Source organism: Megachile rotundata, chromosome 9 (genome assembly GCF_050947335.1).
Source record: "Megachile rotundata isolate GNS110a chromosome 9, iyMegRotu1, whole genome shotgun sequence".
NCBI lineage: Eukaryota > Metazoa > Arthropoda > Insecta > Hymenoptera > Megachilidae > Megachile > Megachile rotundata.
Genome location: NC_134991.1, coordinates 6,960,415 through 6,986,678, shown reverse-complemented (window position 1 = coordinate 6,986,678; position 26,264 = coordinate 6,960,415). Strand labels below are relative to the sequence as shown.

General features: G+C 39.3%; 2 protein-coding genes across 10 annotated transcripts in view; one reads left to right on the top strand and one right to left on the bottom strand.

The window, feature by feature from the left end:
• Window positions 1–2,302: 2,302 nt before the first annotated feature.
• The window catches only part of LOC100877669 (rho guanine nucleotide exchange factor 17), a 76,891-nt gene continuing 52,929 nt past the window's right edge, over window positions 2,303–26,264 (top strand). For 4 of the 8 annotated variants that reach the window (XM_076535710.1, XM_076535707.1, XM_076535709.1 and 1 more), the window contains exons 1-3: window positions 9,389–11,805; window positions 22,651–22,831; window positions 25,111–25,743. In XM_076535710.1, the coding sequence (XP_076391825.1) occupies window positions 22,670–22,831; window positions 25,111–25,743 (795 nt within the window). In that variant the 5' untranslated portion in view covers window positions 9,389–11,805; window positions 22,651–22,669. Of the gene's footprint in view, window positions 2,361–9,388; window positions 11,806–14,677; window positions 15,099–22,650; window positions 22,832–25,110; window positions 25,744–26,264 lie in introns of those variants that run through there. The other 4 variants (XM_076535706.1, XM_076535702.1, XM_076535704.1 and 1 more) reach the window with 3 other exon arrangements.
• Window positions 3,007–7,146, bottom strand: pasi1 (septate junction component pasiflora 1). 2 transcript variants are annotated; one of them, XM_076535714.1, is made up of 7 exons: window positions 4,722–7,146; window positions 4,306–4,479; window positions 4,124–4,217; window positions 3,944–4,043; window positions 3,697–3,884; window positions 3,577–3,627; window positions 3,007–3,403 (listed from the first exon to the last, which is right to left on the bottom strand). In XM_076535714.1, exons 3-7 carry the CDS (start codon window positions 4,208–4,210, stop codon window positions 3,320–3,322), a joined length of 510 nt encoding a protein of 169 aa, XP_076391829.1. In that variant the 5' UTR covers window positions 4,211–4,217; window positions 4,306–4,479; window positions 4,722–7,146; the 3' UTR covers window positions 3,007–3,319. The 2 variants fall into 2 exon arrangements, with proteins under 2 accessions (XP_076391829.1, XP_012147898.1); XM_012292508.2 differs by lacking the exon at window positions 4,306–4,479 and having other exon boundaries at window positions 4,722–7,142.

Sequence of the window (26,264 nt, the reverse complement as noted above, 5' to 3'; positions counted from 1 at the left end):
GTGGGCCATTTTCTGTTCGCTTTATCGGTGGAAGAAGAATGTTCCATTCATACTTTTACGTGCCGTTTATGGACGCCCCGCGCACGATATCAGTCTTATCAGCACTTCTACGCCGCCTACAATTTAATGCGGCTGTGTGCGCATGTAGAGCTATCGGGAAAGGAAAGACGGCGTTGCAAGAAATGCTACCTGCGTGGCAAACAACCGCGAAACTCCTTGTCGACGAGTATTCAATGCCGATCTCGGGGATCCGAATATCGTTCCAGTTCTTTGTCTTTTCTTTCCTCTCACTATTTATGATGATATTATAACGTTAGCGAGTACTACGCGATTGTTCGAAGGGCTTAACATTTTAATAGCAGGGCTTTGCGTAAAAACGGGTCTCGGTTATTCGTGAAATCTTCTTACATCAGTTTGCAAATCAAATATAAATATGGTTTAAAAGCTTGGTTAGTCAGCTGAAAATTTATTTTTATATCTGAGTTGGAATATTTAATAATTTCAACTGCTGTAACACTCTATGCTTGATTATTATGAACATGGATATTGAAGCTCATGACTATGAGCTATGTGTGAGGTTACCATATTATTTTTGAGTGGTTATGGTTTTAACAGGTAGGTATGAGCTCTTGTAAATAGGAATGTAAAACGAATGTAAACGGATTATTCTATGTGCCTATCATGATCAATCGCCTCGGGTGTGGTCGGTTCAGAAGTGAAAGTATCGTCGTGACAATAAAGATTGTGCATTATTATGTCTACCATCTTTCACGAAACCGTGGACCGTCGAAAGTGCCGTCGAAAAGAATATACTTGTCCAGTAAATTTTGTCGGTTCATTCGTTCAATAGCTTATTGGCTCCGTTTCACGTTCGAACGTAGCGAACATTTATGCTACGTTAATCATTTTCTTTGCGAAGGTAACGAACCATAAAAATTCGACGGAAAAAGCTTCCTGACAAATGCACCGAAACCGTTAACCGACGCGGTTCCGATACGACCGCAGCCTTTTTAGGCGCAATTGAATTATTTGTATCGAGCCTTGCAAAATGTTTAACGGCGATAAAATTAAGAGCAATAAAATCGGCGAGTGATGAGTTTAATTTAATTTCACCAAGATTATCACACGCCGCCGGTGACGTTATTAATGGACAATAATAAATAAAACTTTCTCAAAACGTTTTACGTCATCGAGACTGATCATTATCATACTTTTCATGGGCGGCGAAGTGTGGCCCCGTGAAAATTTGTCAAACGCTCTCTCCTTCGAAGACAAGCTGAATCGCTAATTACATGCACGATACGAAACATTTCACTGATACCGGTTCATTAATATCGACTTCGACAGACGCGAACACGGTGGTCCACTAGGGAGGATTTCTCGAGCCGTCATTAATCACCGTATCAAGAACAGGACTTAAGAGGGACTTAGAAAGCGATTGGTTACGTTTAATAAAACTTCATCTAGGATTGTAATTCCGAGAACATCTACATGTTTGATACATTGTATTACGGTCGTAAATCATAAAATACCTGTTTCGTACGTATATACTTTAAGAAAATGTTTACTACTCCTATATCTAATCTATAAACTACTCGTATGTGCATCGTTCAATTAAAATACTATAATTACTTAATTCATATGTATAACAGGAAGGTACAGATTAGCGGGAATAATTTAATGAGTTAGGAGTCTTCGTGTATTTTTTAATTTTGTGCGCTTTATGGAAATAGTACAGCTTGCACCATCTACAAACTACTCATGGAACTGTCGTAACAGAAAATTGCGTTTTTCTGTAAAATTAAGCATTTCTTCGTTTTGCTGACGTATACAAATTGTAACATTTATATTAAAGAAAAATATCTTCTCAAGTTATTTATTTATGTATAGCCGAATTCAATGTTTTATATTTGATCATTTGACCATTTAACCATAGAAGACTATATAAACTATTTTATGAATTACATTATGTCTACAAATTTGTCTACTCTCTAAAGTACAAAAATCCACTTTATTAAAAAAGAAATTTTTATTCTAATTTTTCTACGCACAGAAAGTTTCATATTTGACCGCCAGATAGTAGCAGCGATTCCATTTTCATTTTAAATATAAATTTTAAAAAATAATTAAAGTATGAATGATTTCATACTTCTGCTGCAGTGTTCCCCGATTATATCATGATCTGAATAAATATGTGACCAATTGTTTAAATCGTAAATTGAAAAGGGTACTGATAAGTTCTCAGATTCGACGGGAAAAGTATAACGCTGTATCGTGCTTCAGTAGTCCGCCAACAGGACGCGCGAGTGGTTGTGTTTTCAAAGTGATTTGTGATTGTGGCATATTGAAGTCATCAAAAGGTACATTCATATTCCATTCTTATTGTTTTTATACATTAAATGATTTGCAATGTTTTCGTTGCAATTAAATTATTGATACAAATATAATTGATAAGTTGAGAAATTGTACATACTGTGGATAAGGTTAGCAAGATTTATTTGGTTTAGACAAACCACCGCTAGATGGTGAACTTCATCCATATTGTACTTTTTATAATTTTTAATTTAAACGTATTAAATAATTCACAATCTATTTATTCAAATTATGATATTATTATGAAATATTTCATATTTGGTTGTAAAGTTTTAAACTTATTTGATTTACAAAAAGAAAAATAAAATTTTGACTTTCATAATTTCTGCGCCTACCACTTGATGGCGTTAATGATGGCCTCATGCAACAGGGTATTGATATAAAAAACATACATATAAAAATATTACGTTAGTAATATTTGCATTCTTAAATCAATTGCTTTAAAACACCACAATGTTTTCTCTTTCAACTGTGTAAATTGAGTGGTTACTGTTTTTTAGTATTGAATGTAAACTTCAAGAGGAAAGGTTATGTACATGAGGCACGACATATTTGTAAGAGAAACTTGTATACGTATTTTTCTTGTATCTTGTGTATCATGGAATATATTTCGTTGAAATAATTACACTCATATTTCTATTTCTTACAAATATTTATTGGAAACATTATTTTCTTGTATGGTTGTGTAAAGCAACCATCTATAAAATTCTATTGCATAAGCTTGGTATTAAAATTATTAAGATAATTGAAATCTGGACGGACATTTTTTCAGAATATTGTCAGTCTTCTTTATAATATAAAGTCTTTGACTTTCAAGGCATTGGACTAATTGTACATGAACGACAATTAAGTAGAGTATTTAGATGGTTTCCCATCTTCATAAATATATCTTACCTCTGTGTCAATTAATGTATTCTATATATTAATGTTAATACTATACAGGTATCTAAGGCCACAGAAGCTCTATATTTGGGGATTGCAACTCCTCCAATATTTTGTACATTGATAAAACAACTAACCAGCAATAGATCTGAAAATATGTATAAGAAAATGTGATATAAGCATATAAAACACATATATAGAAATATAATTGAATACAGTATGTTTATTATAGTACTAGACTATGTTTATGCGTCCAAGAGATGAAGTTCAGAAAGCAGAAACATCTACAGTCTAATAATAACATACATATAATATACTTACATTGTATGACATCCAAAGCCAGTTACACATGGCAGCGAATGTTGCATCAAGCTATAAATATGATTAAAATATTAACTTGCATATCTTTTACACACAGTGCTTGACTATCTAAAAACTTACATAAATATAATAGCCTCCTACAAGCCAAAGTCCAAAAACTAATTGGAATAGACATGCTATGAACCACAATATAAGCCAAGGAAGTAGCCATCCTCTTATTCCTTCTTTTACTCCGTACACTGTTAAAAGTGCTGATATAATTAAGAGAAGGAAGTAAAGTATGAAGCAGCCTCCAACAACTTGCATAGCTGAAAAACCAAATATATGATACAGTGTCTTGCTATTGTTATATCATTGGACAACTTACATCCTCTGACATCAGCTTCAAACATAGGATTATACAGCTGCGAAGAATCACCTCCATTTAATTGGTAACTTATCAGCGTTATGGACACCACACTGATTGCCTACAATAATGGAGCAGCAAGATGGTTTATTAATTACTTCATTACAATAAGAAGAGTTGTATCAAGTTAGAGTTACATACAATTGTGTAAAAAGCAATAGCTTTGCATCCTGTTTTGATACTATTGGTCCAGATAAACGGTGACCAGCAGGATGTGAACATAGCCATCTTTATGCTAAAACAAAAATTCACATTCAACAATTTTTGCCGCGCTCATTAGCCACCAGAGAACGCGGATGATCCAATTGATAAATTCCACCCACTTGTTGTTATGAGTATATTAAACGCTTGGGCGTTGACGCGCAACAGGTCTGCCAACTTTCAAATCGCACAAGTCGCAGTACCAACGCACAGAATCGAGAAACACATTTTCTTTGCGTTTCAAAAAATTTTTTACAATTTCATCCAACAATTATTAACATCGCTATGTATCTTATCTTAAAATATTAAAACGATTGTGAATCACAGTTGAAAATGAAGAAACTTATCCAAAAACATATAAGAATGTAGCAGCTTTATTTAGGATTTAATAGAAAAGTAATTTAATATTTAATTTGATACACGTACAAAGTAAAATATTTTTGATACGTGTATCTGGAGATTCAATTGGTCATCTGTTATGCATAACGTAACAGACGGTTTTATTTTGAATGAATATCACTTTTAAAGTTCTTCTTACCTATTCAAGATTAATTTTCCCAGTTAGTTTTCCACTGTGATGTGGTTTCGATAATCACCAGAATTCGAATATCTTCACCATTTGGAAAACTGCGTTTAGACTCAACGAACAGTGCCATGCACGCCAACGTACGCTTCGGTTGGAGTACTATTAATGGCGCCGAGTAGGCATTCAAATCCCCTCTACCTCACCAGACACTCATTCTATTCATCATTACTTCAGTTATTAAACACGGTCTTAACTCTTGTAATACACAAGGACAGACAACATCTTTCTTTTTAACAATGCTTTATATTATCATGAAAATATCGCCAGACTTTTTCCGTACTTTAATGTTAATTGAGGCTTCCGGAATAAAAAAACGACAAATATCAAAGCCTAAATGAGTAACAGGTAGCTGGTTGCCAACGTGAGGGTTAATTGTGAAATTATAAGTATTATGTTTTAACTAGAGGTATACTGATCTAAAGACCTCTGGAGATTTATCTCCTATAGAAATCTATAAAATAATTTAGGGATATACGGATGTAGGGATGTAAGTCCTTGCATCTTCTATATGGTAATTTAAGAAAATAATGATACATGTATCCAGATATAGGGATGTAAAAAGTGAAAAAAATTCATACACCATATAATGTAAAGTTAAATATAAATTATCGTTACCTCAGTAGTTCGATTGTAAATACGTATTATCAACTTCATAGATCCTGCGTCGAACTATTAGTATCAAATCATACGTTCAGGACTATAATTTGTCGTAATACGTACTATCAACCTCGGTATGAGATAAAAATGGAGAAAAGTGAAGACAGTCAAGGTTACTTTATGTTAATGTTCTTTAATCTCACACAGTTTTGCAACCATAGATTTTCGTTTATAGACCTCACGACTGAATAGAGAAATTATAGTTTCAAGTAACTGACAGCCCGTTATTTATATCGCGCAGAATTGTTCGTAACGCCTCGCGTGTTTCGCGAGATTAAAGAGTTTAGCTGAAAAAGAATCTGGACGAAGTTAACATAGCCGTGTTACGAAGAGCCGATCATTGTCACTGATTAATCCGTAGAAAATGTAGTTCAATGGTTTTAAATTACCCGCTTGCGGTTTCCGCGGCGAGCAGCCATTTTGGTACCGCAAATGAAAATAAACCGCCTGAAACCGGGTAAAATCAGTGACTGATAATGCAGTTGCGAAAGAAAGCTGGTTAACTCGCGTTAACTTGGATAAATATAGCGATTAAAATTCTCTGTTCAATTAGATGCGTGAAGTTGCACGATTAAGCATACATTTATCGCACAAATCAGACTTAGAGGTGTTATAACCGGAGAAAACACACGATCAACAGGATATGTTCGCGAATTAACTTTCTAAGCTTATGCAACAGTGTAGCGAATATTTATGGAAACATCTTAACTTTAACTTGTTGAGTTTATGTGACGTAATTAGATACTATAACCTTCAGTTTCATGTAATCCCTGTTTAATGGACACTCTTGGACACTAATGGTGAAATGGGAGAATTGGAATGGCTATAGGACTTATGCTTTTAAATTTCTATAGTTCATTGGACACAATGTACTATGTAATGGATAATAGATAATCGTTACTATAATACAAGTTTCGTTTGTTTAGAGATCGCACGATAATTAACTCTATATTGTTATTCTCTTGCGAATCTGAAAGGTGTTAAATGTACACTCAACTGAAATTCGCTGCGAATGGGTCGAACCGAGCCAATATAATTATGCGACACAATTTTAGTAATATAGAAATAAATTGAAACGGTAGCAGCTGTAAAAACAAACTTATTTCAGCGAGAAACGTTTCTGTGATTAAATTCCAAGGAACAATGTCGGCGAAGTATCTCGAATCGGAGCCAACGTGACCAGAGGAATTTATGCCATAGTTGGCATTTGATCTACAAGTACGTGGAACTGCTCGTTATTGTAGGCATATCTAATATCAAGGGTATCGTGGATATTGCATCCTCTCGAGGGAAGGAGGAATGCTACGTTGCAGTACAGGTTACTATTAGAAGGTCTATAGTAGCAGAACGTTGTTAAAAGCACCAACCAGCTGCGTTTCGTAGTCTAGCGACGCTGGCTAGTCCAAAAGCTATAAATATGCGAGCATGAATGCGTGGAGTCTCTCTTAATGCCTCCAACCATCAAAATTCTCCGTCTTGCTCCTTCTCTATCGTTTTCTAAGATAGACAGCCACCATGTTGGTTTCGCCGCGGTTCTATAGGGCGACTGTTAAGCTTCATCCACACCTAGATGACTGGTCTCAATGAAAGAGAACCAAATATCAAACAAAAATTACAATAAATATATAGTAAACCTTGTATTCAACTACTGAAATTGTTTTTATAAAAAAATCTTCAAAATCTGTAATACAATAGAAACGTGTAATCCGATATGTAAAATATTTCTACAAGGAAGATATCTTTATTTAACGAATAATTTATTTATATTTTAATGTAATCTTGCGCTATAATTATAACTTGGCCCGCTACTTCAGTAGTTTCCTTATGCAAGCAGTAAATAAACTTCTGTTTTAAATTGCGAATTCGGAATGTTTATTTTTATTTCTGTAAAATAGATTTTATATGCACTCAGTCTATAAAAGATTTTTAAAAGTTGTTTTTCAAAAATGTTTTCAAGAGAATTTGTTAGTCAATTTTAAAATTAAGTAGTTTTTGAAGTAAAGTTGTTTTTATGAACATTTTACGACTGCAAGATGCAAAATAGACCTTGAAGTCTCCAAATCAGTCTGTTGTCACTAACGAAGGTCGAAGAGGTGAAATCGATGTTTATCCCGTTAATTATGATACGAGGATACATCTCTCGATCGTGTAAGTGTGAATTACCCTTAAGTTGGCTCTCGATTTAGGTGTTGGTCGAAAGCATCACCACCGTTTCCATTCTTAAAGGCATATCTCGACCTCGTGAATGGTAAGTCTCGCAGCGTGCTGTTACGTGGTTAGTAAAGGCAACACCAATAGATTTTCAATGAACAGTCGTCACGTGACTTCGCCTAATCCTTACGCGAGACAGTTGAATCATTTAGGGTAATAAGCTAATGCACTGTTCCGTTATAACCGGAAGCTTCGATACTCTAGCCTATGTTCTTACACCGACAATTTCAAATTTTGTCATATAGAACTATAATCAGGTTGAAAGGTTTATGTAAGTGAAGAGTCATGAACAGGTAGATAACCATTAAAAAAATATCTAAATGGTAATTGCTCGAAAGACAAATTTTACTGTTGTTTCAAATTGTTCAACCGTGGGTTATCTGTAGCTGGAGAAGATGCAATTAGTACCATTTTGCACGTACAGTTGATAACAAAAATGTTTACTAAAAATAATAGCTGGTTAGCAGGGAAAACTTGGGTAAAATGGGATACCTAACATTTCAAGATAAAAGAAGTCTTAAATATTGTTATTGATTTAAACTTATCTGAGGATTTAGTGATTTAGGTGTTTAGTCTGGTGCTATTAGGGTCTAGGACTAGCAGTTACGGATTGGGCTATTGGGGACTTAAAGACGTGGAGATCTAGACAATTAGGGACTTGAAGATCTATGCATCTAGGGATCCAAAGATAATATAAAACTTTAAAAATTTAGGAACATATGTTTCAATATAACACACACATTTCATATCCATAACAAACATTCATAAAAGACCTGAGATTCTATCTAAAAGTTTAATCAATGAAAGAATACACAAAACCATAATTATTTTCGCGCGTCACGCTCTCGATTCACTCACTTATTTAATCGTCGAGGTTTTGTCGAGAAAAACGAAATCGCCCGCAAGAAGGCGTTTAACATAAAATGTTGCTCACGTCGATTATAAACGGTAGAATGGTCTGAATAAATCACTGAACGGTAATTAAATTTATGCATTGGCAGTTCGCTTTTCAGGCGGTTTAACGCAGCACACGTCGCGGGAAAGGAGTCAAATCGCAAAAAGTTGTCGGAACAACTTCGTGTTTCGCATCGAACGCACGTCGCCGAGAAAAAACTATAATATCACACGCAGCTGATTTCGAATGAAACGGGCTCGATCGCATCGATTTCGGGGGGTCGGCGTACGATTTATGGCTCCGAAACAAATCTCGCCGAAAGAAGCATCGGATTTCTTTCGACCGACTCGAAAACCGAACACGAACATTTATCAGGAACGTTGTTATTGAAACGAAAGAAGGTTTACAGCGTTTCGTGTGCTTATTCCTGCACACGCGGCTATCAGAGTTATCGGAAACGCGATATAGTCGACTCCTTTTGTGCCAACGACATCGCGCTGCTATTTCATTCTCGACACCACGAAAACTCACTCCGATATCGTACACCGATACATCAAACAACACGTTGATAAATTACACAGGAACGGTTCGAATAAAGAACAATCTTCGAAATCTGAACAATCACACACTTCTCCGAATGCACCGAAGTTCGGTAGATCTCACGATACGAACAAGAGGTCCGTTTGGATTAGATGTGGATCACACGTATGGTGGATCACCGTGAAACACTTTGAAAATCCAAGAACCTAAAGCAACACGCGAACGATGCAGAGAGAATTCCGTCGGGTTGCACGCACGCTAGGAGCGCACCGGAGTTAGGTGAAAGACGATATAGGGGTCCCCTCTAGTGAGATTGGGCCCCGTTCAGGTCTCTCTCGCACACTCTCTCGCGACGTCGAAGGTTTGCTTCGCACCGGTTCGTGCCGTCGGGTCCGGCTCGGCTCGTGCACATACGCCATGGTCTCTCGTGTCGAATCGGGCCAGCTTCGTGGTGCCCAGCTGGATCCGGACGCCCATTTGTCGGCCTCCTCGTCGTCGTCCAAGTCCTCGTCGTCGTCGTGCTCGTTCACGAGGTCCAACCGACGTCGAGCACCAGTGATCCGTTCTCGATCGGTCTGTCGTCTCGGCTGTGAAACGTGCAGCGTGTCTCGGTGATCTGATGTAACCCCCTTCTCGTTCTTTCTCTCTGTCTCTCTTCCTCTCTTTCTCTCTGTCGTGAAACCGCATCGGTCGTGTGTATATCTCGCCTCGATTACACCAGAACGGTTGAGCGTCGCCGAGCGAGCGGTCCCAACGTCTGGATCCGTCGAGCGCACTTGCTCTTCGTCCTCTTCGAGGTTGTGTCTGCGTCTAATTAAACCTGGTGCCCGTTGGACATCTTCATGGCGAATTCTCTCATCGATGCCGGATGATCGAACGACCCAATCGGAGGAGGATTTATCGTCTGTTCTGCATCAGACCCTCGAACAAAGTATGCGATGCGGTGCTGTGCGACGATTCGGTGCGAATAAGCTTTCTAATGGACGTTGGGTGTCGGAAATTTTGGAGCTCCTCGAATTCACGGTCGAAGATCGTCGGGAGGATGGAGTCGAGAGGTTAAGTGAACGGTTAGCCGCTAACCGGGTGCTAGAAATTGAAAGCTTTCGCGTGGAAAAGGAAGGAAAGCTTTGCGACGGAGAAAGCAGACGTTTCGTGCCGATTAGCGGAGGAGATTCCACTCGGAATCGGCTCGTTCGTGCGTGAGTAATTAATCAATTAATCGTTCCCGTGGGACGAAACGGAGTCGAAATGATTTCCTTGACGGAACTGGTTTAAGTGGTTCGCATTAGCATCTACCGAGCTCGCTACTGTTACCGAATACAATTCCGCGTATAACGAGTCGGGACGAGATTAATGTTCCCATCGCGGGATTGAATTCGTCGCGCAAATGAAAACGTTCGCAGTGTCGTTCTCTAGTGAACTGATAAAGCGTGCATTTATCGTCGATTAAGATAAAACAAATTTGTGAACAAAAATATCGTGTTATCGACATGAGCAAGTGAAATTTCTGTGTATTATGCCTAGGAGTTTGTGGACAGGGAGTTTGACTTTTGGCAATTTGGGGACTTGAGTTAGGGACTGTATTGGGTATTTGGATAACTGAGGATTTTCGAAGTTGGAAATTTTAGAATTGAGTTTGGGAACTTGAGAGGTGTGGAGTTTGAAGGATTTGGATTTGAAGGATTCGTGGATTTGAAGATGTAGATTCATGGACTTGAAAATTTAGAAGTTTATTCAGGTTTTTCTGAACTGGTTAATTTGACGATTTCGAAAGTATAAAATTTGCAACTCTAAAAATTAAGAAACTTGTTTACACTTTTCCTGACACTCAAACATCTACAGAAGTTTCACTTGGAACGAAGGACATTAATATTCCGATACTCCATTTTTGACGATGTCGACACTATATCGAATCGAATCGTGATCAATTAAGAAGATTCGAAAAATCGATCTGGTCCAGTTAAAAAAAAGAAGAACTTTCGAGTGAAAGTACTGTCGGATGATCGTCGGGTTGCATTTCGTGCGTTTTAATTACCCGACCGTATTCGTGATTAATTAAGAGCAACGAGTCGATCTCTAGCGGGTCGAAGAATCGTGAAGAATGCTGCACGGTTCCGGTGCAAAAACCGATTCGTGATCTACTAATCTAGTCACATTGACTTTAAGATTACCTCTCGCGAAACTAGTGGCCCGAAACGGGGACAGGCTTTTCGTTCGCGAGTCGAGGATCTCGTTTATCGTTCGTGATCTGCCGAACAAACGTCGACGTAAACACAATATTATGATAATATTATCTGGCTGCGATAAGATTCGCGGCGAGCGAAATCTAGAAGTTGACTCCATGCTTGGAATCGACTAGGTAACGATTTCCGATAAACGTTCAATTACGGTGCGAGCACGGTGGTCGGAGTGCAGCGACGTGTCTTGCTGATCGTCGATATCGTTGCAAGGAAAAATCGGCTGGAATCGAAACTAGAAACGAACGGTCGGGCAAAAGTGGAGCATTTGTACCTCCATGTGAAGTGCAAGGTGTTGGTGTTGATAACGTGCTTCGTAATCCGGTGCCGGTGCTCTGTGAATTCTCCAAGATCGATGATGATTCTTTCAAGTGAAATATCCTCCATTTGAGGAAGTGCTTGTTATGGATATCTGCGTGCCTGTCGAACGGAAATACTTTCTCGACTGGAATCACGTGGATGACATCCGCCCAAGCATTTTCAAACTCTTGCAGGAGTAAGTAATTTATATATAATATTATCAGTTTGTCGACATATTTTCTATAATAATTAGAGTTATCGAAGTGCACGTATATACATTTATAAGTTGATCAAATTTTACGGTTGCTACAGGCAAATAATCAGTATCTTATACAAACATATATACGTCAGAACAAGCATGCATTATAATATCTGTTACAAAGATTTTGAATTATGAGAACGACTCATTGTAGCAAGTGTTCGTTGCTCTAAGATATTCAACTGATTACCCGAATATTTGAACGAATAAATTTGAACTATTTATCACATGTATTTAGAAAATTGCGGTTATTCCGAGTATACACAATTTTGTTTTGGAATCCTAGAAACTAAATATTGATAATCTCTCCAAACAACGACCGTTCAATTCGAAATTCTGATCACAATATCAGAACATCAGAATATCGTGGAAATGCTCCACCTGTTAAAATCTTCAGTTAAGTATAACAGAGCCACGAAGCGTGTCCTTCCGGGGAAGGATAGCAAGCACATGAGAAAGTACAATGGAGGCACCCGCTATTTATGAATATAATGTTCGATCGTCTTGGCGCAGCGGCGAGCCGTTGTTCGAGCGGAAAAGATCGCGATTTTTTATCGATCGGTGAAAGTTCGCTGGGTAATCTCGGCAATGCCGGAAGCCTTTGCTCTCCGTTCGTCGATCGTCGTCAAATACGAAATAAAGAAATTTGCATTGTGCCGGGAACGCGTGCAATTCCGGTCGTGTCTCATCAATCTGATCGATTACGTCCTCCCGATACAGCGAACCGTAACGGGCGCCATGATTTTTTCATCCTCGTTTCATAGAACCGTCTCAGCGAGGACATAAATCGCGCGAAAATCGAGGACGAATCTTGATCCTACGGATGATAAAAGGACGCGTACGGAGAGACGAGAAAGTGCCTGGCTCACGAATCGCTTCGATGCAGCGGGCAATTTTTTTTTGTCTCTTCTACGAATATCTGCTTTTTCATTTTCCAAATTTTCTGACATAGTGAAATTGTGACAGAAATTATTTTGTACAAATGTGAAATTTATTCTCTTTTTGGAAAGTAGTCAATGTAGAAATTTTATCAGAAGTTGATTTGAAGATTTGGGAATGTGGGGATATAGGAGTTAGAACATGGAGATGTGGAAATTTAGGAATTTATCAATTTGCACATATGAGTATTCGAAAATGTGAAGTGCCCTAAACTTGAGAATTTAGAAATTTAGGAAATCTGCGTACCTTAACATCTCTATAACCCCAAGTACCTCACTCATTTTTATGAACAACTTAGAAAACGGTAATTTCGTAGTTCATAAAATCAAAGGTTAGGAAAATTCTTAACAGCAACTGCGATGCAGAATACTGCAGTTGAGTCGTGCAATAAGCAGTAACCGAGGAGAATCACAATTATCCGGCAAGTGAATAAATTCAGCGCCACGATACTGGCCATGTATTCGTAATTGGTAGATCATTGAACGTTCACGTTCGAAGAAAGCGACGGTAACCTAAGTGACATAGCACTTCGATAAAATGATTCTCCATGCACGATTAAACTACCAACTGTACTAATCATCGGTGCGAACTAGTTTGCCGCGGGAGTGGTCTTTCTGTTGCAATTTCCATTAGGTTAATGCAATTTTCAGTATCTATATATTCTTGATCACGAAAGGTACACCATTTTGCCACGCGATATTTTCACGGGTTACAGCCGTGTACTAAAAAATACGAGGCGTGTGAACTAGCTTCGAGAATTTTCTCGAGAAAATTTACTATCGATAATTGAGCATAGACCGGCTCCGAAAGAAATCGATGAAATCCCGTTCGTACGTTTCCGCACCTGTCTTAATACAGCTGCCAAAACTGATTGCTCGATACGCCATGTGGAATTCCTCGCTCGATGGCGTAATAACGAACACAATTATCGAAAAACACGACTTGTGGTATTCGTTAAGCCAACATCGGTAAATAATGTACACACAAGAAACAAGGAATCCGATCTTATTTACGTCGATGTGCATAGAAATCGTGCTGGCGGATGACTTCTCACGTATTGCGAAAAGAAAAGAAACATTTTACGCAAACAGGCGAACTCAGGCATTATTTTACTAGCGAAAGTATTCGCATTTTTGTCGACAGAAGTTGCTTAACACGATAGATAGTAATAGTCGGAAAGTTTATTATAGTGCCACGTGACTCAAAGACAAGTGGTCGATATAGGAAGGTTTCAAATTTAAAGTTTATTATCAATTAATCGATTAAGTTAAGAGCAAATCCTTGTGGAAAAATTGGAGGATGAGAAAATTTATTCGTGGATTGTTGGGGATTTTTGGGACCTGAAATTTTGAGAATCACTTGAGAATTTCGGGATATTGGAATTGTGGGGATCTAAGAATTTGGGGAACCACATAATTCGTAAGTCCAATAGATTCCCATATGAAGGAAAAGTTTGAGGAATCATGTCAAAATGTATATATTTTAAAATTTGAAGATATCGATAACCTAAAAATTGAAGAATACGAAGAATCGGAAGTTCGAAGGATTATTTGGCGGCGTGCCATGATTTTCCCGAATATAGCAATTTTCCGTAAAGGAACCAGTTCCGAGGTGAACAGTCGAAAACAAAAAAGGTCGTTGATCACAGCCATAAACATGAAAGATGTACGATATCCGGTCTCCCCTCCCGGTATGCGATCCGCGGAGAGGGATGTTCCTGGTCGTGGTTCCACTGGCTCTCCAAAAGACACGACGTATAAATACCACCTCGTTTCGGGTCCTCTCTCCCCACGTTCTCCCTCCCTCTTCTTCATGGTAGCACGGAGTCTATTTAGATAATCTTCCGCTTAGCGGGAGCGGCACTCGTTGCGGCAAGGGAGCCTCTTCTTCGCGGAGGCTTTCACCAAGGTGGCATCATATTCCTGATCCGCGAACCGGCCGCGTTTCTTCGATCCTCGTTCTCTTTTCGTCCCCCGTCTAGTTCCCTGCCCGTTTCGTCTCGTCTCGTCTGGTCCGCTGTTTGATTTCGTGGTCGGTGCCAGTGCTCGATCGAAGTTTTTGGCGAACGCCACGCCCGTGTTCGAGCTGCTCGTGTCTCGTGACTGGTAAACGCGTTCGACGACGTGACCTTGAGCCACAGGCCTCGAGGACATCACCGGGGTACCGGTGCTGGTGCGACATCAAGATCTACGACAAGCTCTGGGAGCAAGAATCCTCTCTGGCTGGTTGCGGGACGCTCGCACGCCTCGGCTCGATTCCTCGCTACGACATGCGGCTCTCTTGATTAATCGGTAAGCGAACCAGCCTGTCTTCGACCATTCTGGACACGCTGGTGCGTGGGTGATCGATCTGATGGTAGCTCGATGATGGATCCGCCGATTCGCCGGCGAAACTCAAGCGATAGACTTGTGCTCCTTTGTTTAGTTTCTCCTTCGGCAATTTTTCCCGCTTCAGGAATGTGGATGCTTCTGCTACTCTCTATGTGGGCCAACAAGCTGTTGCAAATAACGCTTTATAGCTTTTTCTATGGCCATTGTTTATGTTGATGGTACTAGGTTATTGCCCATCTTGATGATACTAGGTTATGTTGATGGTACTAGGTTAGGTTGATGGTATCAACTTATTATACATATTTATGGTATTAGGTTATTATCCACGTCAGTGGCATTTGTTTATTACCTATAATGATAGTGCTAGGTTATGATAGATTACTGCTTATATTGGTATTAGGCCATTGTTTATATCGATGATTATGATTAATACTAATAATTGATAAATCATAGACCTTGGGCTTTGAACAGCGAAATAAATAGAGATGTTAAATATAATCAGAGTACTAATAAATTGAGGAGTGAATATAAATAAGGCTGGAAGTGTGAAAATTCCTGGGAAAAGCAATTTTATGTTTATGATTCATCAAGACTTGTTTCTTATGTGTCATTCTATTTTGTATAATTCTACAATATTCTTACTTCAATATCTAAAAAACCTGTTAATTAACATGAGAAAGTATTGAGGAAGGATATGAAGGCTATGCACGTCTTCATACTATAATATGAAGAAAGTCTTTTATATGGAGATATGTTCTATCGATTTTAAATTACATCCATGATATAATAAACGAAGATTTACATTTTCAGAACAAAATAATTAAAACATATCGATGCATATTTTTGTGACAATCCGTTCAACATCATCTTATCACAAAATCTCTTACCCTAACCTTATTAAAAAAGTAAGTTCTTGAAATCGTGATTGCACTTTTACCTTTCCGAGTGTCTTCATATCCATCAAGAGACAAATTACTGGAGAAAGTGGAATTTTCTTCCGACTCTTTTAGACCCGTGGTTAACCAACGGAGCTGAAAATGCGGGAAATTCCGCGAACCACGGATTAGCGTATTAAATCCAGTTTTATGGGATCCCGTTCCAGTGTGCCGCTACAATGGGAGCGTATATAATAGCTTGGTCGTCGAGGGTAATTTACGAAGGAAAGTATCAGAGGGGTGGAGGAAAGGAAAAATGTTCCGGGACAATCCGAGTTTATGGATGATAAGCGGCATCGAACCGGGCTCCTTCTACGAGGACGATAACGATCGACGAACGAGGGAAAGGCACGCGAATAAGACGCTTTATCTTTCTCGAGTTCATTGTTTATCATTGAACACAATTGCCCGGCTACGTGTGCAGTCGGTCGCAATGATCGTGCAGATGGCCGGGACAATTAAAAGTGATTGACGCGAATCTGCCCGATTCTCGAATTGTCGTCGCGACAAATTAGGGCCGTATAAAAGCCGAGCCGGGGGCAAGCGTTTCGGTCTTGAGAGGTCGTACAGTGTCCTCTATCTTTAGAAACGTTTCCCCGAAAAGAGAGCTTCGAGAGTACAAAAGGGTTCGCGTTCCTCAATACAGCCAAGGTGGTATCGCCTCGTTGGAAATACCGTTCCCAACTTGCCTCTTATTTATGGTAAAATAACTTTGCGACTTGAATGAACATTTTTTATGTTATCGTAAATTCCAAGCTTTTATTTGTTGATAAGCGTCGTTGAGGTAAATGCACCCATTACTGAACGTTTATGGTCGGGCCGCAGTATTAATAATTACTTTTAATCTGCGTACATTTCTGTCAGATGTTGATCAGTAATTTTTGGCCTTTTAGAATCAGTTTTCAAATTTAAGATGAACTTTTAAAAATAATCATCGTTAACTGTCATTATAAAAAATATTCTTTTAATTGATACATTTTGTCAAAAAGAAACGAAGAAATCCAATGCAGTTTAAAGAAGGTTTTGACACAATTTGATTCATCCATACTTTACATGCATTCATATGCACATGTCATCATGTGATATGTCTATGACCTTATACTCTTGAAAGGGTTACACATCCTAGCATATCCTATCTACTAGGTATTTTAGTGTCGTCTAAGCAGTTAAAATGCACATAACCACGAAAATTAGTAGTAGAATTCGCGCCATGTTTATCCAACGGTGAAATTCTTTTGGAGTCCATGACCGAAAAAAAGCGGAGAATCGTTGAAAAGAGTGGCGCATCTCGCGAACGGCATCGCAGCAGCTTATCGTTTCGCAAATAAACCCAACGACGCTTTCTGCCACATTGCGATGACAAAGCATCGTGCATGTTTATCGGTTGTTTGCACCGAGAACGCGTTGCGTCCCTCGTGCAAATAACGTCGCAGGAACGGAATGCGGTTGCCTCTTTTTCGTCGCCGCTTTCCTTATTTGTATCGTGCCTTCATGTGCCAAGAATGATGGTTCTCCGACAGATCGAGGATTAAAATTAGACGCGAAACTATCTCCCCGAGACACTCATTTTTTTCACAAATTTCGATCGAAAATAGAAAGCTGTTTGGCTAGTACACGATTTCTGACGACGCTCGTCAAAATACTTTCTATCAATGTTTCTTTTGATTTTGTCTCGCCAGAATTTTTGTCTCGTCCGAAATTTTGACGTCGATGCATTTTTTCGCGAACCTTTGAACGCGGCCGCAATAAAACCGAAGCTCTTTCTTCGATATTTACGTCACGTTCGTTGTCCCGAAAGATTCTTCGTATACTTGCCGTGCGCTAGGTCGTTTTATTGCATGTAGAACTTCTCCTTTTGATCGTTGAATCATCAAAATCTGACGTACAGATTCCCGGCGAATATCAGTGCCAGGCAAACTGCCAATAAATGAGTGTACCCGAAGTGCCACCTGCGTGCGAGAACCTCTATTCCAAATTGAATCAATTTCGCGAATATTTTAGCTACTCTATTATGAAATTTGCTCAACTGAAAACGTTTTAATTCTAAGGATCTTCCTAGGCTTTGTGATGAAAATTAGGTTAGATTCTGGGTGTTGTGCTTATGGCCTCGATTGGATTAATATCTGATTCTTTTCAAAGTCATATCCGACACTTTCATAATGGGAGTTACGATAGATGATTAAGTCTTCATACTCTCATAATAAAAGCGATTAGTTAGGTTGTTATAAGATTGATACTTGTAGTTAGCTTATGATTAAATTAGGGTTACGTTTAAGGGCTAAGTGTATCTACGTACAGTTTCATAACTGAAGTTACAATTAACCCAATTATCTGAAGGATACATTGTTCATCTCTGTGTCATACTGCTTCATAGACATTTTGAGCTTCCCAAATTTATTTTAGAGAAATGTATTTCTTCCGACTTTAGTAAAATTGTAGCCAAAATTAATTCGTTAATTTGTGGGACGAAAAGCAGAGTGATGAGCCAAGGGAGTCGAACCTACTGGGCGTTCCGAATCAATTCACGGGATTCCTTCGTTCGATGTTTCAATTCGACATCAATAATCTTGACCCCATAATTTCCATTCCGAGGCGCGTGGGAGGAACGGGTTTTCGTTGCGAACGAGGAGGAAAGTCAACCCCCTTTCCCTTCCACTTGGCCGTTCACGACGCATTCGAAATTCCGCGCCGTGGCGTCGCGTTCTGAATCGAATTAATTCGCGGGCTGTCGCGCGATCCCGATGGCACGTGCCGACATAAAGCAGGATGAAAATTTCTCGGAACAACGCGTCGTGGAATTTGAGAATATCGTGGCTGCCGGTTCGAGGAACGAAAAGAAAGCGAAAGAAAACGCCCTCAAGAGAGAGGAGTATCCTGTCGCACAGCCGTCTCTTTCGTGTCTTCTTTTTATTCACCTTGCCACGACCCTGGCACAAGTTCAATTCGTTCTGGCCAATTGGACTCGGCACTGTGTGAAAGAGAAACCGCTTTCTGTTGAACCATCGACCATTTTCTCGCCAGAACTGTATCGGTACGCGATCTACTACCCAGCCGTGAAATTTGCTTTTTCACTCGCGAACGGTCCTGTGAATGTGCAACTTTGTTACTCTGAACTTTCCGTGTTTTGATAGGTTAGGGTTTTTAAACACGTTTTGACGTTTTGGGATCTTGGGACGTTTTAGAAATATGGTACTTTGGAATATAAACATTCTGGACTTTAAGGACTTTGTGACTCTGGGACTTTGAAATTTTGAAACTGTGATATCTTCAGATTTTACAATACTTAAATGTTACAATACTTGAACTTTAGAGGCCATAATGAGAAACAGAGACCTCGAATTTCGAAACGTTACAATTGTGAAATTGTGAGATTTTTTCAATATTTGAATTTTAGGACATTGAAACTTTGTAAAATATTTCGTTAAAAGCGAATGCATCTCGAAAGTGGATCAATCCACAAAAGTTTGAGTATTCATAGTAAGTGTCATAATAGAGTAAAAATATGACTATAACAAAACTAGTAATGTTCGTAAACTTTATCTTTCTGATAATAACATGCAAGGAATTAAAGAAATGTTTCTCTGTTAATATCGAATGGTATCGATATCGATGAATGGCTAATCCGCCACTGTTCCTAATCAAAGGCATTTTGAGTCCCTCGAGCTTCATAAATCGGTGCTGGTGTAATAACGAAGTCGTAATTTCATTCATCGCAAATCTTATCGTGTCTCGGTCGGAATCGAGTTCAACATCCGTTATCGTGAACACCGATGCTCGTGGTTCGACGAAATAACTCACTCCGGGAATTGAATGTCACTCGATCACTGCTATCTGACAGAAAACACATTAGATGAAAATCGAATAGCCACGCTAGGATTTACGGTGCATCGAAATAATATTTCTCGTTAATCCCAACCTGTTCCGCGGCCGTTCATAAATTCTGCACCGTGCGCGTCCAACTCGAAGTGTAATTTGCATACGCGAAAAAAGAACGTTGTTTTTCTTGTTCCTCTTTTTTTTACACGTGCGCTCGCGCAAATAATGCAGGCAAATAATTTTGATCGTCGTATAAATCTGAGCCCAGCGTCGAATGGAACGATCTTCTCCGCTCGGAATTAACATGATTGAACGACGCGGTTATCGTTGTTTTGGTAGTAATAAAATGTCGTAATTCACCGTTCGAAAACAATGCTTTGTACCGCGACGTTTTATATACGAGCCAGCTGATAGTCGTGCCAAACAAGAACCGTATCGAAGACGAACGATTTGTAAGCCCTATTATTATTTTCTGATAAATGATGGACGCTTAATGCCTCTTTACCGAGAACCGGCCATTTTGACTTCCGACGTTAGCCTTCATCACTTCGAAATAGAAAAGACAGTATTTATGTACTCTAGTTATTTGCTACCATAAAACCATTTCGATAATATTTAGATGGAAGACAGTTAAATATGGAATCTTAAAAATTCTATGAAGTTTATACAAAAGTAATTAGTTTCTACTTTTGGAGATTTCTATAATGGAGGCCTCAGATACTGCCAATAGTCCTCAATTCTTATAATCAATATTAACTACATAACACTGTCATTTCAGTATTAAAATAAATATTGAAAACCTTGAAATACAAACCGAAATCGAAACATTGATTGTTCACGTTCATAATAGATGCAAAGTCTCATGTTTCAGTTTGCATTAATGATCCAAACTTTTCAAATAAATGATATATCGTGTACCATGCTACAGATTTCTAGTTCGCAATTTATTCAAGGGATAGTACACATCCAGCGATGACCGAATAATAATTACCGTCAGCAATTTCCGCTGTTCCATGATTAATACGTTTTCGATCGAATCGTTGTGTTTGCTTTGCTGGTAATAATAAATTCATAGCGAGGCCATAATATTTGTGTAGATCATTGATGCGCAAATTTCCGCAAAATTTCTGTTATCCTAACCGTGGATGTAAGCTATATAATTTTTTCGTTTGAGTTAAATGAACTTCTGTTTTTGGTGAAGTCAAATGATTTCCTTTTTCAGTGGGTGGCACCTAAATCGGATGTAACGGTATGATGACGTCAATTTCCGATTGACATTTATCGTACATTATTCCACTCGCATTTGAACTTCATAATGGTTGCTCGTATATGGACAGCTCTGTGACTGTGACATGATTTTAATTACGCTTTTCGCAAAAATTCTTCAGAAATCGTTACGTGAAGTTTCGAATGAAAAATTTACTTTTTTTATTATTTTTATTACTTATGTGTGTTAGAATATTTTTCTGTTGTATTTAATTCATTGCTCAAGGTAATGATAATGATTGTATCAAACACAATATTTCATAATAAAAACCAACATAACCTAAGATGGTTTGATAACATACCAAAAAATTTTAAAACAAATTTGAACCTAATTTAATTTAAGTTTTTCTTAGAACATTCAAAAGACATAACCTTGACAATATATTAAAAAATAATAAGAATCAATGCTAGTTTCGTTTTTACATCCATCAATGTTTATTATCACAAGTAAGATTTATGATCAACTTATGACCATCTGATTTTTATAAGAAATGCCAAAATTACAAAAGCTCGATGAAGGTTCTTATAGAGGTTACGTTGCTTGGTACATTGGTTAATAAAAAAGAGAAAATGCAACGGAATTTCATAATACGAGACGTGTATTTACAGTAAGTTTTTGTCGAGCAGAGTCGGTTTTCATCGATTTTTCGTAACAAAAGTGAATTCGATTAAACTGTTTTGCTTACGCAGAGTCACGCATTCACGCACGCACGTTGGTGATTCTTGAATTCCTGCAAGCGTATGCGCATTCCCTGAACAACTTTTACGAACGATCTTATTTATTTACGGTGCGTCGTCGTTGGTGAATGAAATTTCCGAGGAATTGCGGAAAAGTTCCATTAAAATCACTCGAAGACGTGTTACGCTCGTGCGTACGTTGTGACACCGTTGAAAGCTTTAAGATTGCTCTGTGATTCAGCATAATCTTGCGAGGAGACCGGCATGAATTCGATGAATCTTCAAACATGACATTGTTCATCTTAAATACTCGAATTTGTTTGTGTATCGTCGACCGTGCTCCGAGAAAAAGATAAAAAGATACTCCGCAGTTAATCACGTTTTATCGCGTCAAAGTTTTCAGAGAAAGAAAGAAAAATATTTCGTCTCATATTTAATGGTGACATTTTTTGTTTTTGAAATGTTTGAAAAATATGAAAGAGTTCTTGTTGGCGTTAAATTTCGCTACGAACCTATCGAACAACAGAATGCAGCTGCAATAAATCACAACACAAGAAAAGCTCTGTTTTTCCGATCGTTCGAATTTATATTCCGCCGAATCGCACGCGAAACCCTGACGGCGTATTTACTCAAAACACAGTTCCCGTTTATTTTACGTCATAAAGCGGCCGGTAACTTCATAAAGCACCGACGGAAAAACACCATAATAAAATCCATGCCAGGACAAACTCGATATTAAAATAACGAGAGCTTGATGGTGTCGGAAGGAAGCGTGAAACGTATTCTTCCACTAACCTTTTCGCGTGTTTCTTTTTCAGGGTGAAGGGAGGATGAAGAATGCCCCGCGTCGGTGGAGACGGGGGTGGAGGGCCGGAGAAGGCAGGGGGGAGCGGATTCGGAGGATGGCTCGGGGGTGCAGCAAGAGCCATGACTGGGGGAAATGTCGGCGGTGGATATGTGGTCCTTGGTGGCACCCGATATGGTCTCAGACTTTCCCAGGTTAATACCTTTTTAGACATATTTTACCATCTTTAACCAATTTCTGCAAGAAAACTTACTCAATCACTACATTTTACTTCTAGTATTCTAATCTTATTTGTACATTCAGTTCACGTGAAAACATGTTAAATATAACTAAAAAGTCGTTGGTGTATTCAGATAACTCCAAACACAGAAATGTATAATTATAACAGTTGTTAGTGGACGGTCACTTACTGTACGATCCCGTATCGAACGGTCTTTTAGCGAGCGGTCAGTGAACTGCCTCTACTGTAAGCTCTACTTACATATATATTTTATGCCAGGTTCATGTATTTTAACAACACAAAAGATAATCTAATACGACTGCAGAAATTTCTGAAATTCCAAGCTCCTCAAATACTCCAATATCTGTAGTAGATAATCCGAGCTTAAACAAAGAGCTAAAATAGAGATCCTTTCTAGCTGCACGTTCATGCTTGCCTCGAGTATTGAAGGCATTGTAAATACTGCTCACACGTGGAATACCACGCGCAGGTATTTCGTTATCTTTTCCTTCCTTCGTTTTTCTCTTTTTGAATTTCCATCGTATCGTGTGTCTCGGGACGTGGAACGTAAAATGTCAGAATGAAGATCGACACAGACATTTTAGAACGTATCTGGCTATCTCGGTAGGATTTCGAGAAAGGAGATTAGGTGGTTCTACTTTCCAGCATATCCTTCGTAGCCAGTGTTGCATACACAAGCGAGATCTATTTCAGAGGAGTTTATCTACGGCTCGTTCATGGGAAGAAACAGCGTCACCTTACCTCAACGTTATTGTCTCCACGTGGATCCTCTTTGGCACAATAGTTCTTACACACGTACCGCTTGAATCGCATAAAACGATGAGAATAACGATTATGTAGTGTCGTTGACATTTCAGAATTCTAGACAGTCAAGTCGAAACGAGCTTTCTGGGTTTCTATATCAAAGAGAGCACGTTAATGGCTGTTAGAGCTAAATCGTGTCCTCGTTTTCAACGATAAATTTCAAATAAGATTCAAACATGACTTTAATAATGTTTCGTCTTCTTTTTTTGCCCGAGGTTCGTGTATGGTATTTGTAGTACTTTCCGTATCATAATATAAGTGTGATTCGCAAGAGAAAAACTAAATTAGGTGTTCTCTGAACGTGACCGGGACAAGGTGAAATTACCTTGTAGAGGCAGGTTCTACTTCCTACGTTTCGTTTTATGCGGTATCGCAAGAAGTAGCCTTTGAGTCTCTTTATACGCGAAGCCACTTCATAGACTTTATGGTCTCATTTGTTCCGCTGCTTTCGTACTCTGTATTAAACAAGAGAGTGTAAGCGTACCCTGATCTACATACGTAAGAGGTCATTCCTTTCTGTATTGTCGGTTATAAATTAAAAATATTTTGTAACAACCAGTTATCGCTTAATTAATCCAGCATTTTAATTTCATACTTTACAATATTATCATAACACAAATTCTATCTTCTGTTTCGTTTTAATTACTCAATTATACAAAATTAAGAGACTTAGTTTCTAGTTTCTTAGTTTCTTCGTTCTGTCTTTTGAAACTCCTTAGATGTATTCCTAGATACCAAACTTTACTTAGACTTTGATTCCTCTGTTTACCACAGAGACATAGAAATTGTTCTGTCACTTGGTACTTCTCGAAACGTGTGTACTGTAGATACCAAAGATCTATCCGGAAGGTCGGCGACGCACGGTACTTTGGACACTTTGTTTACCATAGGAACTTGGAAATTGTTTGTTCTGTCATTTGGTACTTCAAGCATATATGTACTTAAACGATCCCTCCGGAAGGTTACCGACGGACTTGACTCTCTCTATGTAACATTAGATAAATTAATTTGGCTTCCAGGTACAGATGAAAGACTCGAATTATCTACAACTTTAATTTAAAAGTTATCAAGGGAAACATTTTTAGTATCAAGGGAAACATAGTCTTAAAGGTTCAATATAAGTCACTTGATTACAGGACTCATCAAAATTCTTTCCTGAAGATGATAGATTCAAAAGTCAGTCATCATTATAGCACTCTCTCGTTGCCATGAAACTGAGTTTGTACAAGATATTTTCTACACACTCCTCACCGCAATTTTTTCCCACGAGTCTAGCGCATTCACCAGTGTATACCACTGTTCACTAAATGCGGTTTAAGTGCGTTCACCTAGTCCCATTCTCCAAATATAGACGCTTATGAAGTGGACACCTTAGAAAGTCCACTCAAAGAGTCATTGGAAAAACATCGACAAATAATTTGGTTTCAGGAGAGTCTACCACCGTCGAACTCGCGAGAGGAGTCTCAGGAGCGACGTCGAAAGAGGAGTTCACGAGAGAGCGACTCTCGAGAGAGGCTGACAGAGAGGTATCCGGAAAACGCGGCGCTAGAGCTGAGCTCCAGCATCGCCGACTGTTGTTGCATAGGTCCACGTTCGCGTCTGCCGTTGCCGAGGATCCCACCAGGGTCGACAGGGTCGAGCACGACGACGTCGTCGTCGTCGACGTACGGTGTCGGCGGAGGAGGAGGTGTAGGTGGAGTTGGAGGTGGCGGTGGAGGAGTAGGTGGACAGGCTCCTTTTCCTGGGCCTCCCACGTCTTCGAACAGCCGCGTTGTCGGCGTGGAACAGCCGGTGACGCTGACGACGCCAACGACGTCGGCGCAACCGTTGGTGAACTCTAATAATAACCGAGGGATGCTGCAAACGTCGTCGGTGGGGAACAGCACTGGCCAGCACCATCAACCACAATCGTCCGCAGCTCTAACGGCGGCGGTACCGTCGTCTTCATCGCCATCCTCCTCGACGTCGTTCAGCGTATCCACCGCCGTCCCGACGCTGCAGTCCGTCTCGGTGCCGCGGCAGCTAGCACAGTGGACCAAGCATCAGACGCTGAAGCTGCAGGTATTTTCGAGCCGTCCGCTTTTGACGTCGGTTGTCGTTCGATCCGATCGCGATCGTTAATCCGATCGGTCGTCAGGGACCAGCACCGACGGTTTGCGTACACTGTGATACGAGTTAATTTCGATCGATCCGGGTAATCGAGTTCTTTTTGGAAGATATTTTTGGTGATACGTGGATGGAGGAATGCCTCGGAGGCCGTAGAAAAACTGTTGTGATTTCGTAAGAGTGAGCTGGTTCGTAGGAATTTGGGACGAAGTGTCTTCGACCTGGGACGCTTTGTGTCAAAGCTCGAGAGGTGGCTCACAAGGTGGTGGTAGGGACGTAGTATTTTTAATGGCTCAAGATATGGAACTTCAAGGTGAAAGGTTCCGTGGACGCTGATTTAAACGTTCTGTCGAGGGGACGATTTCCTACCTAAATAAATCGCTTCCATCGATCTCTATACTGCCTACGATTCGTTAAACGCACACTTTTTATACCATATCTCGAAACGTATCGACGAACAATCAGCAAAACTGAAT

What these genes read in the sequence shown, in the direction of transcription:
- pasi1 (XM_076535714.1), bottom strand. Translation starts at nt 4,210, where the DNA reads ATGGCTATGTTCACATCCTGCTGGTCACCGTTTATCTGGACCAATAGT. An exon ending in CTATTGCTTTTTACACAATT is followed by an intron (nt 4,044 to 4,123) that starts GTATGTAACTCT and finishes CCATTATTGTAG; the next exon opens with GCAATCAGTGTGGTGTCCAT. An exon ending in TGAAGCTGATGTCAGAGGAT is followed by an intron (nt 3,885 to 3,943) that starts GTAAGTTGTCCA and finishes TTGGTTTTTCAG; the next exon opens with CTATGCAAGTTGTTGGAGGC.